Source organism: Lontra canadensis, unplaced genomic scaffold (genome assembly GCF_010015895.1).
Source record: "Lontra canadensis isolate GAN:19392208 unplaced genomic scaffold, GSC_riverotter_1.0 scaffold9, whole genome shotgun sequence".
In the NCBI taxonomy this organism is placed as follows: Eukaryota; Metazoa; Chordata; class Mammalia; order Carnivora; family Mustelidae; genus Lontra; species Lontra canadensis.
The window spans coordinates 28,083,805-28,102,149 of NW_022631003.1; the positions used below are offsets into that span (position 1 = coordinate 28,083,805).

The 18,345-nt window shown below is 38.1% G+C and overlaps 1 protein-coding gene across 3 annotated transcripts in view; it reads left to right on the top strand.

The window, feature by feature from the left end:
* The window catches only part of IPO8 (importin 8), a 75,232-nt gene that overhangs the window by 38,625 nt on the left and 18,262 nt on the right, over positions 1-18,345 (top strand). For all 3 annotated transcript variants that reach the window (XM_032855158.1, XM_032855159.1, XM_032855160.1), the window contains 3 exons: positions 10,346-10,412; positions 13,958-14,083; positions 14,755-14,852. In XM_032855158.1, the coding sequence (XP_032711049.1) occupies positions 10,346-10,412; positions 13,958-14,083; positions 14,755-14,852 (291 nt within the window). The remainder of the gene's footprint in view (positions 1-10,345; positions 10,413-13,957; positions 14,084-14,754; positions 14,853-18,345) is intronic.

Below are 18,345 nucleotides of genomic sequence, written 5' to 3' on the forward strand. Positions count from 1 at the left end.
AGGGTCCTTATCTGGGCTCTCTACTTTGTTCCCCTGGTCTGTGTGTCTGTTTTTGTGTCAGTACCATGCTGTTTTGGTGAACACAGCTTTGTAGTAAAGCTTGAAATCAGGCAATGTGAGGCCCCCAGTTTTGTTTTTCTTTTTCAACATTTCCTTAGCAATTCAGAATCTCTTCTGGTTCCATACAAATTTAGAGTTGTTCCAGCTTTTTGAAAAATGCCAGTGAAATTATGAATGAAAAGGGAGAGATCACAGCAAACATCAAGGACATAGAAACAATCATCAGAAATAATAAATAAAATCTTAAAAAAAAAGAAATTATTATCAACAGTTATATGCCAATAAGTTAAGCAACCTAGAGGAAATGTATGCCTTCCTGGAAACCTATAAACTTCCAAAGCTGAATCAGGAAGAAATTGACAACCTGAATAGACCAATATCTAGTAACAAGATTGAAGCAGTGATCAAAAACCTCCCAAAAAACAAGAGCCCACGACCTGACGGATTCCCTGGAGAATTCTACCAAACATTCAAAGAAGAAATAATACCTGTTCTCCTGAAGTTGTTTCAAACAACTGGAGCAGAAGGAAAACTTCCAGACTCTTTATGAAGCCGGCATTACTCTGATCCCCAAACCAGGCAAAGACCCCACCAAGGAGTCTTAGAAGGTGGAAATTCAGACCAGTATCCCTGATGAATATGGATGCTAAGATTCTCAACAAGATCCCAGCTAATAGGATCCAACAGTACATTAAAACGATTATCCACCGTGACCAGGTAGGATTTATCTCCGGGATGCAAGGGTAGTTCAACCTTCGCAAATCAATCAATGTGATAGAACAAATCAATAAGAGAAGAGAGAAAAACCACATGGTCCTCTCAATTGATGCAGAAAAAGTATTTGACAAGATACAGCATCCATTCCTGATTAAAACGCTTCAAAGTATAGGGATAGAGGGAACATTCCTCAACTTCATAAAATCTATCTATGAAAACCCCACAACGAGTATCATCCTCAATGGGGAAAAGTTGACAGCCTTCCTTCCCTTTGAGATCAGGAACACGTCAAGGATGGCCACTCTCACCACTGTTGTTCAGCATAGTATTAGAAGTCCTAGCAACAGCAATCAGACAACAAAAAGAGATAAGAGGTATTCAAATTACCAGTGAAGAAGTCAAACTCTCTTCACAGTTGACATGATACTTTATATGGAAAACCCAAAAGACTCCACCCCCAAACTACTAGAACTCATACGGCAATTCAGTAACGTGGCAGGATACAAAATCAATGTACAGAAATCAGTTGCTTTCTTATACACTAACAATGAAAATATAGAAAGGGAAATGAGAGAATCGATTCCATTTACTATAGCACCAACAACCATAAGACACCTGGGAATAAACCTAACCAAAGAGGTAAAGGATCTGTACTCGAGGAGCTACAGAACACTCATGAGAGAAATTAAAGAAGACACAAAAAGAGGGAAGAGCATTCCATGCTCATGGATTGGAAGAATAAACATTGTTAAAATGTCTATACTGCTAGAGCAATCTGTACTTTCAATGCATTCCCAATAACGTACAGTTTTTATCTGCCATTTTTGAATTATATCTTGGTGATCCTTCCACATGAGTCACTAATGTTAAATATTTTTAGTAGTTGCATAATATTCCTTTATATGCTATGTCAAGGGTATTCAACTGGTCCCTCATGAATGAATATAAATTAACTGTCCCTTTAACTGTCCATAAATGGAACCTTGGTGGATACTGATCACAAATGTTTACTGTAGTTAGTGGCCTTTTACATGTCATTCGCACAGGTAATAATATATCTGGAGAGCAAAGTCCTTGAAGTGGAATTGTTGGGTCAAAGGATGTATGTATGAGTAAGCTTGAGAGATACTGCTGACTTAGCCAACTTATACTTCCCAAATCAATGGACAGCAGTGTCTCTCTTCCCGGCCCCGTACTTTTTAATCATTACAAGACTGATAGGTGAAAAGTGGTAATCTGGAGCTTAGAATTTGTACTCTTCCCATGTATTTGAGTGAACATCTTGTTAAAAGCTTAAGGTCTGTTTATATTTCTTTTTTATAACCTTTGCCTTTTTTTCTGTTGATTTGATTTCATGGAAGGGAATTTGATCTTTGTGATACTATTTGAAAATAATTCCCTCCATTTTTCATTTATGTTTGATTTCCCCCTACTCCATGCAGATACTCATTTTTGAAATGAAGTGCTTTGATATATTTATTTCTGATTTCTGTGCATTGAGCCATTTTCCATCTTCAGGATCATACACAACCTCTTTTCCTTTCTTCTGATAAATATATATATATATATATATATATTTCTTTTTTCTTTTTTTACTACTGTGTAATGTGTTATTTGCCCCAGGGGTACTGGTCTGTGAATTATCAGGCTTACATATTTCACAGCACTCACCGTAGCATATACCCTCCCCAATGTCCATAACCCAGCCACCCTCTCCCTTCCCCCCTACCCCCTGCAACTCTCTGTTTTGTGAGATTAACAGTCTCTTATGATTTGTCTCCTTCTCAATCCCATCTTGTTTCATTTTTTCCCTCCCTACCCCTCCCACGATCCCCCACCCTGCCTCTCAAATTCCTCATATCAGAGATCTCATATAATAATTGCTTTTCTCTAATTGACTAATTTTGCTAAGCATAATACTCTCTAGTTCCATCCACGTCATTGCAAATGGCAAGATTTTGGGGTTTTTTTGATGGCTGCTTAGTATTCCATTGTATATATATACCACATCTTCTTTATCCATTCATCTGTTGATGGACATCTAGGTTCTTTCCATAGTTTGGCTATTGTGGACATTGCTGCTATAAACATTTGGGTGCACATGCCCCTTTGGATCACTACATTTGTATCTTTAGGGTAAATACCCAGTAGTGCGATTGCTGGGTCATAGGGTAGCTCTATTTTCAACTTTTTGAGGAACCTCCATGCCGTACCTCCATGCAGCCATGCAGAGTGGCTGCACCAGCTTGCATTCCCACCAACAGTGTAGGAGGGTTCCCCTTTCTCCACATCCTTGCCAACATCTGTCATTTCCTGACTTGTTAATTTTAGCCATTCTGACTGGTGTGAGGTGGTATCTCACTGTGGTTTTGATTTATATTTCCCTGGTGCCGAGTGATGTTGAGCACTTTTTCATGTGTCTGTTGGCCATTTGGATGTCTTCTTTGCAGAAATGTCTGTTCATGTCTTCTGCCTTGATTGGATTATTTGTTCTTTCTGGTGTTGAGTTTGATAAGTTCTTTATACATTTTGGATACTAGCCCTTTATCTCGCATGTCATTTGCAAGTATCTTCTCCCATCCTGTTGCTTGTCTTTTGATGTTGTTGACTGTTTCCTTTGCTGTGGAAAAGCTTTTTATCTTGATGAAGTCCCAATAGTTCATTTTTGCCCTTGTTTCCTTTGCCTTTGGAGATGTTTCTAGGAAGAAATTGCTGCGGCTGAGGTTGAAGAAGTTGCTGCCTGTGTTCTCCTCAAGGATTTTGATGGATTCCTGTCTCACATTGAGGCCCTTCATCCATTTTGAGCCTATTTTCATGTGTGGTGTAAGGAAATGGTCCAGTTTCATTTTTCTGCATGTGGTTGTTCCACTTTGCCAACACCATTTGTTGAAGAGACTGTCTTTTTTCCATTGGACATTCTTTCCTGCTTTGTCGAAGATTAGTTGACCATAGAGTTGAGGGTCTGTTTCTGGGCTTTCTATTCTGTTCCATTGATCTCTGTGTCTGTTTTTGTGCCAGTGCCATACTGTCTTGATAATGACAGCTTTGTATTAGAGCTTGAAGTCTGGAATTGTGATGCCACCAACTTTGATTTTCTTTTTCAACATTCATGCTCTTGCTATTCAGGGTCTTTTCTTGTTTCATATAAATTTTAGGATTTTTTGTTCCATCTCTGTGAAAAAAGTTGGTGGTATTTTGATAGGGATTGTGTTAAATATATAGATTGCTTTAGGCAGTGTAGACATTTTCACAATATTTGTTCTTACTATCCATGAACATGGAATGTTTTTCCATTTCTTTGTGTCTTCCTCACTTTCTTTCATGAGTACTTTCTTTGCCTCTTCGGTTAGGTTTATTCCTAGGTAGCTTATGGTTTTGGGTGCAGTTGTAAATGGGATCGAGTCCTTAAGTTCTCTTTCTTTTGTCTTGCTGTTGGTGTATAGAAATACAGCTACTTCTGTGCATTGATTTTATGTCCTGCAAATTTATTGAATTCCTGTATGAGTTCTAGCAGTTTTGGAGTGGAGTCTTTGGCTTTTCCACATAAAGTATCCTATCATGTGCACAGAGTGAGAGTTTGACGACTTCTTTGCCAATTTGGATGCCTTTCATTTCTTTTTGTTGTCTGACTGGTGAGGCTAGGATTCTAATACTATGTTGAATAGCAGTGATGATAGTGGACAGTCCTGCCGTGTTTCTGACCTTAAGGGAAAAGCTCTCAGCTTTTCCCCATTGAGAATGATATTCATTGTGAGTTTTTCATAGATGGCTTTATTGAGGTATGTACCCTCTATGCCTACACTCTATGAAGAGTTTTGATCAAGAAAGGATGCTGTACTTTGTCAAATGCTTTTAAAGCATCTATTGAGAAGATCCTATGATTCTTGATTTTTCTTTTATTAATGTCTTGTATCACATTGATTTGTGGATGTTGAACCAGCCTTGCAGGCCAGGAATAAATCCCACTTGGTCATGGTGAATAATCCTTTTAATGTACTGTTGGATCCTATTGGCTAGTATTTTGGTGAGAATTTTTGCATCTGTATTCATCAGGGATATTGGTCTGTAATTCTTTTTGGTGGGGTTTTTGTCTGGTTTTGGGATCAAGGTAATGCTGGCCTCATGAAATGAATCTCATAAAATATGTTTGGAAGTTTTCTTTCCATTTCTAGTTTTTGGAACAGTTTCAGGAGAATAGGTATTAATTCTTCCTGCATGTTTGGTAGAATTCCCCTGGGAAGCCGTCTGACCCTGGGCTCTTGTTTTTTGGGTGATTTTGGATGACTCCTTCAATCTTCTTACTGGTTATGGGTCTGTTTAGGTTTTCTATTTCTCCTGCCTCAGTTTTGGTAGTTTATATGTCTCTGGGAATGCATCCATTTCTTCCACATTGTCCAATTTGCTGGTGTATAGTTGTTCATAGTATGTTCTTACAGTTGTTTGTATTTCTTTGGTGTTGGTTGTGATCATTCCTCTTTCATTCATGATTTTATTAATTTGGGCCCTTTATATTTTCTTTTTGATAAATCTAGCCAGGGTTTATCAATCTTAATAATTCTTTCAAAGAACCAGCTCCTAGTTTTGTTGATCTGTTCTACTGTTCTTTTGGTTTCTATTTCATTGATTTCTGCTCTGAACTTTATGATTTCTCTTCTAATGCTGGGTTTAGGCTTTCTTTGTTGTTTTCTCTCCAGCTCCTTTAGGAGTAGGGTTAGATTGTGTACTTGAGACCTCTCTTGTTTCCTGAGAAAGCCTTGCATTACTATATACTTTCCTCTCAGAACTGCCTTTGCTGTGTCCCAGAGAGTTTGGACAGTTGTGTTTTCATTTTCATTTGTTTCCATGAATTTTTAAAATTCTTCTTTAATTTCCTGGTTGACCCATTCATTCTTTGTAGGATGCTCTTTAGCCTCCATGTATTTGGGTTCTTTCCAAATTTCCTCTTGTCATTAAGTATTAGTTTCAGAGCACTGTGGTCTGAAAATATGCCAGGAATGATCCCAGTCTTTTGGTACTGGTTGAGACCTGATTTGTGACCCAGAATGGGATCTATTCTGGAGAATGTTCTATGTGCACTAGAGAAGAATGTGCATTCTGTTGCTCTGGGATGGAATGTTCTGAATATATCTGTGATGTCCATCTGGTCCAGTGTGTCATTTAAAGCCTTTATTTCCTGGGGCGCCTGGGTGGCTCAGTGGGTTAAGCCTCTGCCTTTGGCTCAGGTCATGATCTCAGGGTCCTCAGATCGAGCCCTGCTGAGCAGAGAGCCTGCTTACCGCCCCCTCTCTGCCTACTTACGATCTCTCTCTCTCTCTCTGTCAAATAAATAAATAAAATCTTTAAAATAAAAATAAAGCCTTTATTTCCTTGTTGATCTTTTGCTTAGATGATCTGTCCATTTCAGTGAGGGGGCTGTTAAAGTCCCTACTATTATTGTATTATTGTTGATGTGTTTCTTTGATTTTGTTATTAATTGTTTTATATAATTGACTGCTCCTATGTTAGGGGCATAGATATTTAAAATTGTTACATCTTCTTGTTGAACAGACCCTTTAAGTATGATATGGTGTCCTTTCTTATCTCTTATTATATTCTTTGGCTTAAAATCTAATTTATCTGATATAAGGATTCCCACCCTAGCTTCTTTTGATGTCCATTAGCATGCTAAGTTATTTTCCACCCCCTCACTTTAAATCTGGATGTGTCTTTGGGTCTAAAATGAGTTTCTTGTAGACAGCATATCGATGGGTCTTGTTTTTTATCCATTCTAACACCCTGTGTCTTTTGATTGGGGCATTTAGCGCATTTATATTCAGGGTAACTATTGAAAGATATGAATTTAGTGCCATTGAATTATCTGTAAGGTGACAGTTACATATATTGTTTCTGTTCCTTTCTGGCCCATTACTTTTAGGCCCTCTCTTTGCTTAGAGGACCCCTTTCAGTATTTCCTGTAGGGCTGGTTTGGTGTTTGCAAATTCTTTTAAATTTTTTTGTCCTAGAAGCTTTTTATCTTTCCTTTTATTTTCAGTGACAGCATAGCTGGATATAGTGTTCTTGTCTGCATATTTTTCTTGTTTAATGCTCTGAATACATCATGCCAGTCCTTTCTGGCCTGCCAGGTCTGTGTGGATAGGTCTGCTGTCTATCTATTATTTCTACCATTGTATGTTAGAGACCTCTCGTCCTGAGCTGCTTTTAGGATTTTCTCTTTGTCACTGAGACCTGTAAGTTTTGCTATTAGATGATGGGGTGTGGACCTGTTTTTATTGATTTTGATGGGGGTTCTCTGTGCCTCCTGGATTTTGATGCTTGTTCCCTTTGCCATATTATGGAGATTCTCTATTTTATAATTTGCTCCAGTATACCTTCCTCCTCTCTCTCTTTCTTCTTCTTCTGGGATCCCAATTGTTCTAATACTGTTTCATCTTATGGTATCACTTATCTCTCGAATTCTCCCCTTGTGGTCCAGTAGTTGTTTGTCTCTCTTTTTCTCAGCTTCTTTATTCTCCATCATTTGGTCTTCTGTATCACTAATTCTCTCTTCTGCCTCATTTATCCTAGCAGTAAGAGCCTCCATTTTTTTATTGCACCTCATTAATAGCTTTTTTGTTGCAACTTCGTTAGATTTAGTTCTTTTGTTTCTCTAGAAAGGGGTTCACTAGTGTCTTCCATGCTTTTTCGAGCCCAGCTAGCACCTTGATAATCATCATTCTGAGCTCTACTTCTGACCTATTGCTGTCTGTATTGATTAGGTCCATAGCCATCGATACTGCCTTTTGTTCTTTTTTGTGGTGAGTTTTTCTGCCTTGTTATTTTATCCAGATAAGAATAGATGAATGAGTGAACAAAATACTAAAACGGTAGCAACAACCCCAGAAAAATATACACTATATTTTTGGAGACTTCAAATGGGGTCGTGCACCAGAGATAGAAATGCTCCATCACAGCCTGTGAGCTTGGAGTGGGGCTGGGGACCAGGGAGATAGGAGGGAAATATCATCAAATCAGAAGAGACCTGAATCTGGGGGGAGAAGATAGGGGGAAAAAAAGAAAAAAATATATATATTAGACTGGTGAATAGAACAGAGCCACATACTTGATTTTGGGTATATTTTGGTTTGTTAGAAGAAACTACCTCCCAAAATTTTAAAGAAAGGAAAACTTATATATAAAAATAAGGGTAAGCATGATGAAGGGATGGAATATGAGTGTAAAGATGAAAATTTAAAAAAGGGCGACTGTGTGGCTCAGTCATTAAGTGTCTGCCTTCAGCTCAGGTCATAATCCTAGGGTCCTGGGATCGAGGCCCGCATTGGGCTCCCTGCTCGACGGGAGGCCTGCTTCTCCCTCTCCCACTCCCACTGCTTGTGTTCCCTCTCTCTCTGTGTCTCTCTGTCAAATAAATAAAATCTTTTTAAAAAAAAAATTCTAAAAAAGGAATTGGTAAGAAGTTGGTTGAAAAAGAAAAAAAAAAAGAGGAAGGAATGATCAGGCTGGGGACTAGAACAAAGTCATGTACTAGATTTAGGGTATATTTTGATCTGTTAGAAGAAATTGTATCCCAGAATTTCAAAGGAAAAAAGAACCTATATGTATACAAAAAATAAGGTTACATACAATGAAGGGATAAAATATGACTATAACAATGAAGATTACAAAAGATTTTTAAAAAGGTTTTGATACGATAAAATAGTTAAAAAACATTAAAATAGGAAAGAGGATAAATTAAAAAAATAGAATAAGAAAAAAATAAAATTATTATTTTTAAAGATTTTATTTATTTATTTGACAGGGAGAGATACAGGGAGAGAGGGAACACAAGCGAGGGGGTGGGAGAGGGAGAAGTAGGCTTTCCACTGAGCAGAGCCTGATGTAGGGCTCAGTCCCAGGACCCTCTCTCATGAGCTGAGCCAAAGGCAGACACCCAACCACTAAGCCACCAAGGTGACCCCTAGAAAAAATTAAATTAAAAAAAAATTAAGTTAGAAAGACTAAAGGATCATGGGAAAAAAGCCATGAATTCTATAGTTGCTTTCCCGTAGCTCTGGAGTTCATAGTTCCTCTAGCTCTGGTGAACTTGGTCTCAGCTGGATATCTTTGCGGATCCTCTGGGGGAGGGGCCTGTTGTAGTGATTCTCAAATGTCTTTGCCCGAGGCGGAATTGCACCCCCCTTGCCAGTTCTGGTTCACTCTTGGCAGCTTTTGTTCCCTGACCACTTTCCGTACAGATTTGGAGGATGGGAATGAAAATGGCGGCCTCCCAATCTCCGGCCCCATAGGAGCTAAGAGCTTGGGGCCCCACTCCTCAGTGCGCCCTCAGAGAAAAGCAGTCAATCCCTCCTATCTCCCTGGTCCCCAGCCCTACTCCAAGCTCATAGGCTGTGATGGAGCATTTCTATATCTGGCTCACGACCCCGTTTGGAGTCTCCAAACACAGCCAATTCCTGCCATGTGCTCCCGCCCCGCTCCTCCCTGGGGAAGAAGGAGAAGTTCTTTCTAGATCTGCCACTTGTGGGGTCCCTGATGGAAGAGCAGTGGCCCAACTGTGCCTTGGATCACAGTTTAAGATAACCCAGGGTTGAGAGCTCACTCCTTGGCTCCGGCTCTGTCTCTGGAGCCAGCTTCCCTGCTCCGATACCTGTCAGGTCTGCCACACGCAGACACTCTGGTCTTCTTGTGACATGAGTCCTGAAGGGTCCTGAGTCTGCACTGTCCCCTCAAGGGCTCCATCCCCGCTTAGTCTTTAGAGCAGTGCCCCTCAATGGAGCAGACTTCCAAAAGTTCTGATTTTGGGCTCCTCTGCTCTCTCACTTGCTGGGAGCTGGCCATTCCCCCAACGGTCTATCTTCCTGGAGCTTCAGATTCACTTCTCTGTATGTCCTGCCTTCCGGAAAGTGGTTGATTTTCTATTCTTAGAATTGTTACTCTTCTTTTGTTCTATCTCCTGTTGAGTTTGTAGGTGTTCGGAATGGTTTGATGACTATGTAGCTGAATTCTTGAGACCTGATGATATTTCAGTCTCCTACTACTCCTCCACCATCTTGCTCCTCCCCCTCCTCTTCTAGTATTCTTTCTTTTTTTTTTTTTAAATATTTTATTTATTTATTTGACAGAGATCACAAGTAGGCAGAGAGGCAGGCAGAGAGAGAGGGGGAAGCAGGCTCCCTGCCGAGCAGAGAGCTCGATGCAGGGCTTGATCCCAGGACCCCGGGATTATGACCTGAGCCGAAGGCAGAGGCTTTAACCCACTGAGTCACCAAGGTGCCCCTCTTCTAGTATTCTTATGGCCCACATTTTCACATTGAAATCTTTCATTTGTTAGGAACTTATTTTGGTATAAAATATGAGGTAAGGAACTAATTTAATTTGTAATTTTATTATGGACTTAACTCCCACTTTTATCATTAGTTTACTTTTCAGAATTTCTTGGTTCTATTTTTCTCTTGAAATTTAGAATTGTCAACTTCTCTCAAGAAAATCCCTTTGGTATTTTTATTGGGCTAATATTAATAGATTAAGGGTTGTCATGGTGAATTTTAAACTAAATGTTTAAATTTATCTTTAGGTTACTCAGCAGTTAGAGAATATCTGTCTACGGATCATTGATCTTGTTTTACAGAAACATGTAATTGGTAAGTTAAAGATAGAGTGAAAAGGTAAACTGATATTCTTTAATTTGGTGAACTTAAAGTACACTTTTAGCCCTTCAAATTCAACAATATGGATAAGTTTGAGGAAAAAAAGCTTGCATTCTCTTATGTTTCTGGATATACTTTCTAGTATTAGATATCTGTGTTTTCATTTAGGGAAAAATTTAATACATCCAATAAAGAATTTTTGTCCTTGAATTTTTAAAGGACAGAGAACTTTAAGTTTTTACATTTTTAGAAAGGAAGAACTGGAATGAGGTTTAGGTGAGGTTACTTTACTCTGGAATTGAAAAATGTGAAATAACAGACCTATGTCCAATCAGAAGTATGAAATGAAATGATTGTTGTTCTGTTATATTATAGTGCCTGACTTCTGAATAGAATGAGTAACTAATAGAATCAGGATGTTACAGACTGATGGGGAATTTGTAGAGGAGGCTTGTTTTTCCAAGGTGTTTTTTTGAAGGTGGCAGCCCCAAGTCATGTGGGCATGTATATACTATAGAGGCAGCCTCTATAGTGTGCAAACAGAGGTGGAAGAGAAGCAGGTGACTGTTTAAGACCAGTTGTCTCCCAGCTTTTTATCATTCATACCATTAGTAACAAATTAAGCATGCACTTCTAATATAGGTGGATAATATTTGAATGCATATTGTAGGCAATATACATATGTTAGTAAATTACATTTACATCCATAAAAATAGAAATGTAAAAGGATGGGATTAAACATCTATATACATAAAGTATTGTAATACATTATTTTCCCTCCTGAGTGGATTATCTTGTACACTGCTAAGGGTACCTCCTCCTTCCTTGAAATCATTGCTTTAAAGCACTAGTTCTCAAACTTTGGGGTGCATAAAGAATTCCCTGGAACCAGTTAAAATGACATATCTGGACCATAACCCTAGAGATTCTGATAAGCAAAAAATATATTCACTGATCCCCTTATTCATGGAAGAGATTGTAACTGAAGATTCTCCACTTAAATTTAAAGTAAAGTAACCCTGAGGAGTGAAATCATGCAGTAAGGCAAAGAGAAGTAGTTTATACCAGCCTTCTAATCTGCCTATACCAGCTGTTTGATTTGAGCAATTGCAACATCAGCGTGTTAAGGAAATGGGCTGAGTTTTGGATGCAGTGGGTAGAGGAGAAAGCATGGCCCCAATTCCTGTCTGATATCCCATCCCTAGCCCTAAGGTGATGGATGGTCTTTTTTACATTTTTAGCTGTAATGTAATGTTAATGGCCCATTTTTTTTTTCTTTCTTTATTTTTTAAAGGTTTTATTTATTTATTTGACAGAGAGAGACAGTGAGACAGGGAATATAAGCAGGGGAGTGGGAGAAGGAGAAGTAGGCTTCCCGCTGAATAGGGAACCTGATGTGGGGACTCAATCCCAGGACCCTGGGATCATGACCTGAGCTGAAGGAAGACATTTAACGACTTAGCCACCCAGGCACCCTGTTAGTGGCCCATTTTGAACTGATATTTGGCCATACAGGATCTTAGATTAAAAAAAAAAAATGTTATGTATATTTGTTTGGTAAGATGTCATAGGATCACTCTGTTATTCCAGGACCTTTACCCCAGCAGCCTGACTTCATTTGTGTCCATGGTCTACTCTCTTTCCATTGTCCCACTTCTCTTTTTTCCCTGGCCTGTTTTCATTGCTAATTTACTCTTAAAGTTTCATTTATTATTAGAAGCCAGGATTGACTATTACCGCTTCAACTGTTTTATCTTAGGGAGTCAAAGTCAGTACAACCATCCTTCCCTAACAGTTAGTCTTCTTGGTTGAGAATAGTTGAAATAACTTTTGGTGCATTCAGGTGTAAATGGAATTTAGCTCACTGAATCCATGGGGAGACTGGAGTTGACTGGAGCCAGCAGGACTGTGCCCTGGTAGTGTTCTGCTGAGGAGACCTCTTGGGGTTCTGTACTGCTGTCCACCGCAGTCAGACTCCAGCATGGCCACGAAAAGTAATCTGCAACAGCTTTGCGCTTTCTCATTTCTCTATCAAGTTTCAAAGGCCTGGTCTTCAGCATCAGGGTGGCTGGGTCTTGCACACATGCTGAAGCTGTCAAGGCTGTGCAAGGAAATCTTGGCCACATTTCTGTCTTTAGGCTTCATATTAGGAAGAGGCATTTGCTCTCCTTTCATCATATACAAAGTGTGGGATGGTGATAAACAGAACTTTCAGATATTTCATATTCAGATAGTGCTGCTTTTCAAGTGATTATCTTATGTAACAAATTATTTCCCAATATCTGTGATTTCCAAATTACTCTTGGTAAGGCAAGTATCTGTCTACTAGCTTTTGAATATGTTGTTTTAAATAATGTTACAAAAGAACTCCAAATGCTCGCAGGGTGAATATTAGTTTCTTTTATTTTTTTAAAGATTTAAAAAGTTTTTTTGAGAGAGAGAGCGCACAAGTTGCAGGGCAGTGCAGAGGGAGAGGGAGATAGAGAATTTTAAGGAGGCACCACGCTCAGCACAGAGTCTGATGTAGGACTCAATCTTACGACCCTGAGATCATGACCTGAGCCAAAAGGAAATCAAGAGTCTGATGTTTAACGCACTGAGCCACCCAGGTGTACCTAGTACCTTTTAAAAAAGAGGGAAAAAACCTTTGAAGTTAAAAGACTTTTGCTTAGTGACGTGGTAGGATTTATTTGAAAATTTTGTATTGAGAATTGTGTTTTCTCATTGTGTGTTTAGATATGATTTCCTTTTGACAGAGGGTAATAACAAAGACATATCTGCAAATATAAGAGCATTCCTTTGGATTTTTTCTAGTGGGTATAATTGTCTTGTAAATTGACAAAATACGGTCCAGAATATAGTTTGTAAATATATGTGAGGCTGGAAGATATTTTAGCCTAGCATAATTAAGCTTCCCGAAGAATATTAATTATTTATAATTTAAAAATTCTGTGCATGAGAGATAGACAACAGTCTCTTTCTTCTTGTATCCATTTCTGATACAACTTTAGAAGTATAAACTATATTTTATTATTACACAGTATCAAAAATATACATATTCCTGGGGAGCCTGTGTGGCTTAGTCAGTTAAGCATCTGTCTTGTCTCAGGTCATGATCCCAGGGTGCTGGGATTGAGTCCTTCATGGGACTCCTTGCTCAGCAGGGAGCCTGTTCTCCCTCTGCCTCTACCTGCCACTCTCCCTGCTTGTGCTCTCTCTGACAAATAAAGTCTTAACACACACACACACACACACACACACACACACACACACACACATATATTTCCAGTATTATGGGTGAGTTTAGCAAAAACAAATTTTTGTGCCATCTGACTGGGTAGGGGGCAGATCTTGGTAAGAAAGGGAAGGTGGCAAATAGAGGTAGCTGAAGATGGGAATGCCAATGAGGGGGTGCCCGACGTATGTTATGTGTGAGAGGAATGTATGCGAGTGGATAACCTAAATCTTCCTATCTGTGGTCTCTGTGGTTAATTTTTGCTCTTTTCTAGCATTCTAACTAGAGATTTTCTTCCTTCTAGAATTCTATGAAGAAATTCTTTCACTGGCATATAGTTTAACCTGCCATGGTATTTCCCCTCAGATGTGGCAGCTGCTAGGTATATTATATGAGGTTTTTCAGCAGGATTGTTTTGAATACTTTACAGGTATGGCTTTGACCATCTAACATTTTTGCTTTTCTGTGTCTAGACATTATTTCCTTTGGCGGTTGACATAAAGACTCACATGATTCCACTACTAATCAGAAAATCCTTGTTCTTTCCCTGTTGAGTAAAGGGTGGTGCTATCGGAGCAGTGTTTTACAGCTCCAGGAATACAGGCAGTACAAGGGGGTGTGTTTCCTGTTGTATCTTAAATCAGTTTGCAGTCAGCACATATACCCATACGTTAATTGAATTACTATTTTCTGAATGCTGTCTATATTCCCAGAACTGTTCTAAGCATAGCAGTGTAGCAGTGAGCAAAATAGTGCGTGCTCTTTTGACGCTTCCCTTCTAGTTGGATGGGGGGAACGGGGAAGGTGGGGAGCACACAGATAAGCAAGAAAATACACAGTTTGTCGAATGGTGATGACTCCTATGGAGAAAAAGACAAAAATTGAGAACACTCACTATAATAAAAGATGAGCATTTTAATCTTTCTGATCCACATCTTCCTCGTCTAGGAAGAGCAGATCTGTCACTGTTGTTACTAGCATTTTGTGGTTGTGAGGGAAGATAGTAATGTGTGGGTGCTACAGAATGTGGTTTCAGTGGGAATAATTTATTTCTATTCTTGTCACTCAAGTCTCATTGGGCTTTTGAATTTTTTTTTCCAGATATGATGCCTCTCCTGCATAATTATGTGACAATAGATACAGATACTTTATTATCTAATCCAAAGCATTTAGAAATACTTTTTACAATGTGTAGAAAGGTAAGTGTGTCCTAATCAGTTGTTATAATGGTTCTTACTAATGTTTAAGTGTTTTACTTCAGGACACTCTTTCAGTTTGTTTCTTATACTTCTGTATTGACTTCAACATTTGCTTTTTCAATATTTGCTATTTTTTATTTTCTAATAGAACTTGGAATTGTAATTTGATAGTTTTTTATTGTGTGTTGTGCTTAAGACTATTTGCCATTTTTATTTATTAATTTTAAAATTTTTATTTATTTTATTTTTTAAAAATCTATTCATCTATTGGAGAGAGAGCAGGGGGGCGGGGCAGAGGGAGAGTGACAGAGCACATCGCCAGCAGATTCCTTGCCAGTGTGGGGGCTTGATACCATGATCCTGAGATCATGACCTGAGCTGAAATCAAGAGTCTGAGGCTTAACGGACTGAGCCACCCAGGCGCCCGTTATTCATTTATTTATTTATTTTTTTAAAAGGTTTATTTTATTTTAGAGAGAGAGAGAGAGAGAATGCAGGGTGGTAGGGACAGAGGGAGAGAGAGAAGATCCCAAGCAGACTTCATGCCAAGCATACAGCCTGATATGGGGCTCGATCTCATGACCCCAAGATAATGACCTGAACTGAAACAGAGTCAAATGCTCAACCATCTGAGCCACTCAGGCACTCCTGACATTTGCCACTTCTATAGCTGTGCACTTTATAATGTTTAGGGTAAATAATTTTGTTTATGTTTTTTCTTTCAAAAATGCAAACTTGCTACTTGATTCAAGACAAGTGCTAAAAAACCAGTAACAGAAAAGCAAAATGCTAAGAAAATAACCACAGTTTATCAATCACTGATTTTTTAATTGAATATGTATATTGGAAAACACTAGATATATATTTTTTGAATATAAATAATATAAGATAGAAAAATTGGAATAGTTGTAAAAACGGCATCATTTAGCTCAGTCCAAGATGATTTATTAGCCATATACTGGCTACTGTTATATTTACATACAAACAGGATTGTCTACTATTCTGTCTTTGTCACAGGTTAGATTTCGCCCTCTGTTGGTAATATCGTAGAATCATTGTTGAATATAAATAATGTTTTCCTTCTCCGTTAGGTGAATATTTATACGTACATAAATATAAAACTGCATTGCATAGAGGTGCCAGATACTTAAGTTTGGCCTTGGGTGTAAAATATCTAGTGTACAGCCTGTCTTCCTCACTAGAGGAGATGTGTGCTGAGATGTTAAGAGCTCTGAACTGATAAATCAGCGCATCTGATTCAGGTCTCAGTTCGGTTGTAAAGAGCCTGGAGATTTGGGGAGGTCACTAAGTTTCATCACGTATAAACTGAAGGAGTAGAATCATGATTTTTTTAAAAAGATTTTATTTATTTATTTGACAGAGATCACAAGTAGGCAGAGAGGCAGGCAGAGAGATGGGGGAAGCAGGCTCCCCGCTGAGCAGCGAGCCCGAAATGGGGCTCGATCCCAGGACCCTGAGATCATGACCTGAGCCAAAGGCAGAGGCTTAACCCATTGAGCCACCCAGGCGCCCTAGAATCATGATTTTTGAAGACCCATTTAGGTCTGTAATAAATAACCTAGCTTATTAAATCATAATCACTTGGCAATCTTTAGTATCCTCTCCTAAGTGGAGACCATTGCTAGTGAGGGAAAAGGGAAGAGAAAGCAGCAAGCAGAAAATGTAACTGTCCTATACCCATTAGTACAGCTGCTCTGTATTATAGCAGCTGGGGTAAAAGCAATGTTCATGGTTATGGCCTTAGACTTATCAAGTGGTAAAAATATATGTCATAATCTTGGTTTTTATTAATAGCTAATACTTACTGAATTCTTACTATATATGAGGTATTTCCCAAGTACTTTATACATACTAACTTACTTTATCTTTACAACATTATGAGGAAAGTATCACATTTTGGTCAAAGGGGAGATTGAGGCATAATTTTTTGCATCATGCCTGAGGCAAATTGTCCTAAGTCACAGAACTAGTCTACATTGGAGCCATATTTGAAGCCAGGTAATCTGGCTCTAGAGTCCATTTTTAAAATTACCAAAATATATTTTTTTTTCTCTTTCTGGAGGTAGGGACTAAAATCAACCAACCAACCAAGAAAAAACCCAAGTAAATGCAATTTGGGGCAAAGGGAGTGATTTTTTTTTTTTTTCCTTTCTGTATTCTGCAACCCTACCATGTAAGTATATTATTATCCTCCTTTTACAGATGGGGACAGTAAGACACAGAGGTTAATTAGCTTTTTTAAAAGCACAGATAGGTGTCAGAGTGGGAATTTGAACGAAGACATTCTGGTTCCATAGATCATTCACATTTAGAATCTAGATGTAGATATATTATCCTAAGAGGTAGAATTTTAAATTTTATGTAAATAGGGTTGATTTTTGGCTTTGCCAGCTACCTGCTTGTGATTCAGTTCACTGATCCATCTGTTTTTGTTTCCAAAATTTTATAGCTGTCTTCTTTTTTCCTTTTCTCTGTCTTTGTAGATTTATGCCTCTAAAACCTCTTTATTATCATTTTAATGGTCTTTTGGGAAGTAATAAAATTAAATGGGAATGTTCAATCTGTCTTCTTTATCAAGAATTTCTTTTTAATTCACTTTTCTTAAGTTGTATTTGTCTAGGAAGTTATCCAATTCATCTGAGCTTTCAAATATGTAAGGGTTATAATGTTCTCCATAGTATTTGCTTATTTTAATCTCTCCTTTACCTGTATTTATGTCTTTTTCAATTCTAATATTTTTATAATTTTGCTTTCTACTCTTTAAGAATAATTCTGACAAAAGTCCATTTAGTTGTCTTTATTTAATGAGTCTGTCTTTTGTTTCTCTCTGTTACCTCTTTTTGTCTGTATTTTTAATTTCTGTCTCCTCTTTAGGTTAAGTCTGTTCTTTTTCTTGTAGCTTAATGTTTGGACTCTTATTAATTTTTCCATATTTTCTTATTTCCAATATGAGCATGGCTCTACTCTATAAATCTCTTTTCTGAGAACCTTATTGTAAGGCAATTATATTCCAAATTTTATGTATGAACATGTGCATTGTAAAATTATTTATAATAATAGAAATATAGAATTAACAATAGAGGAATGGTCTGGTAAACTATTAAACTTATGTACTGTAATACTTACAGTCCTAAATGACTATAACATCCATGGGAAATGTTTGTAGTTATAAAAATCCATATGGAGAAATTAAAAGGTGTGTGATAGTAAATTATGACAAAAATGAACTCAAAATAAACAAAACTACAGGGTTTGTTTCATTGTTTAAATGAAAGGTTTTTAAGAATTTCTTTTGATTTCATTTTATTGTTTTGTTGCCTTTAAAGGGAATCTTTTCTTATCTGGACATTTAACTCATATAGCTTACTTTATTGTAATTGTGATGATTGCAATGCTGGGCTTGATCCTAGGACCCTGGGATCATGACCCGAGCTGAAGGCAGACACTTAACTGACTGAACCACCCAGATGCC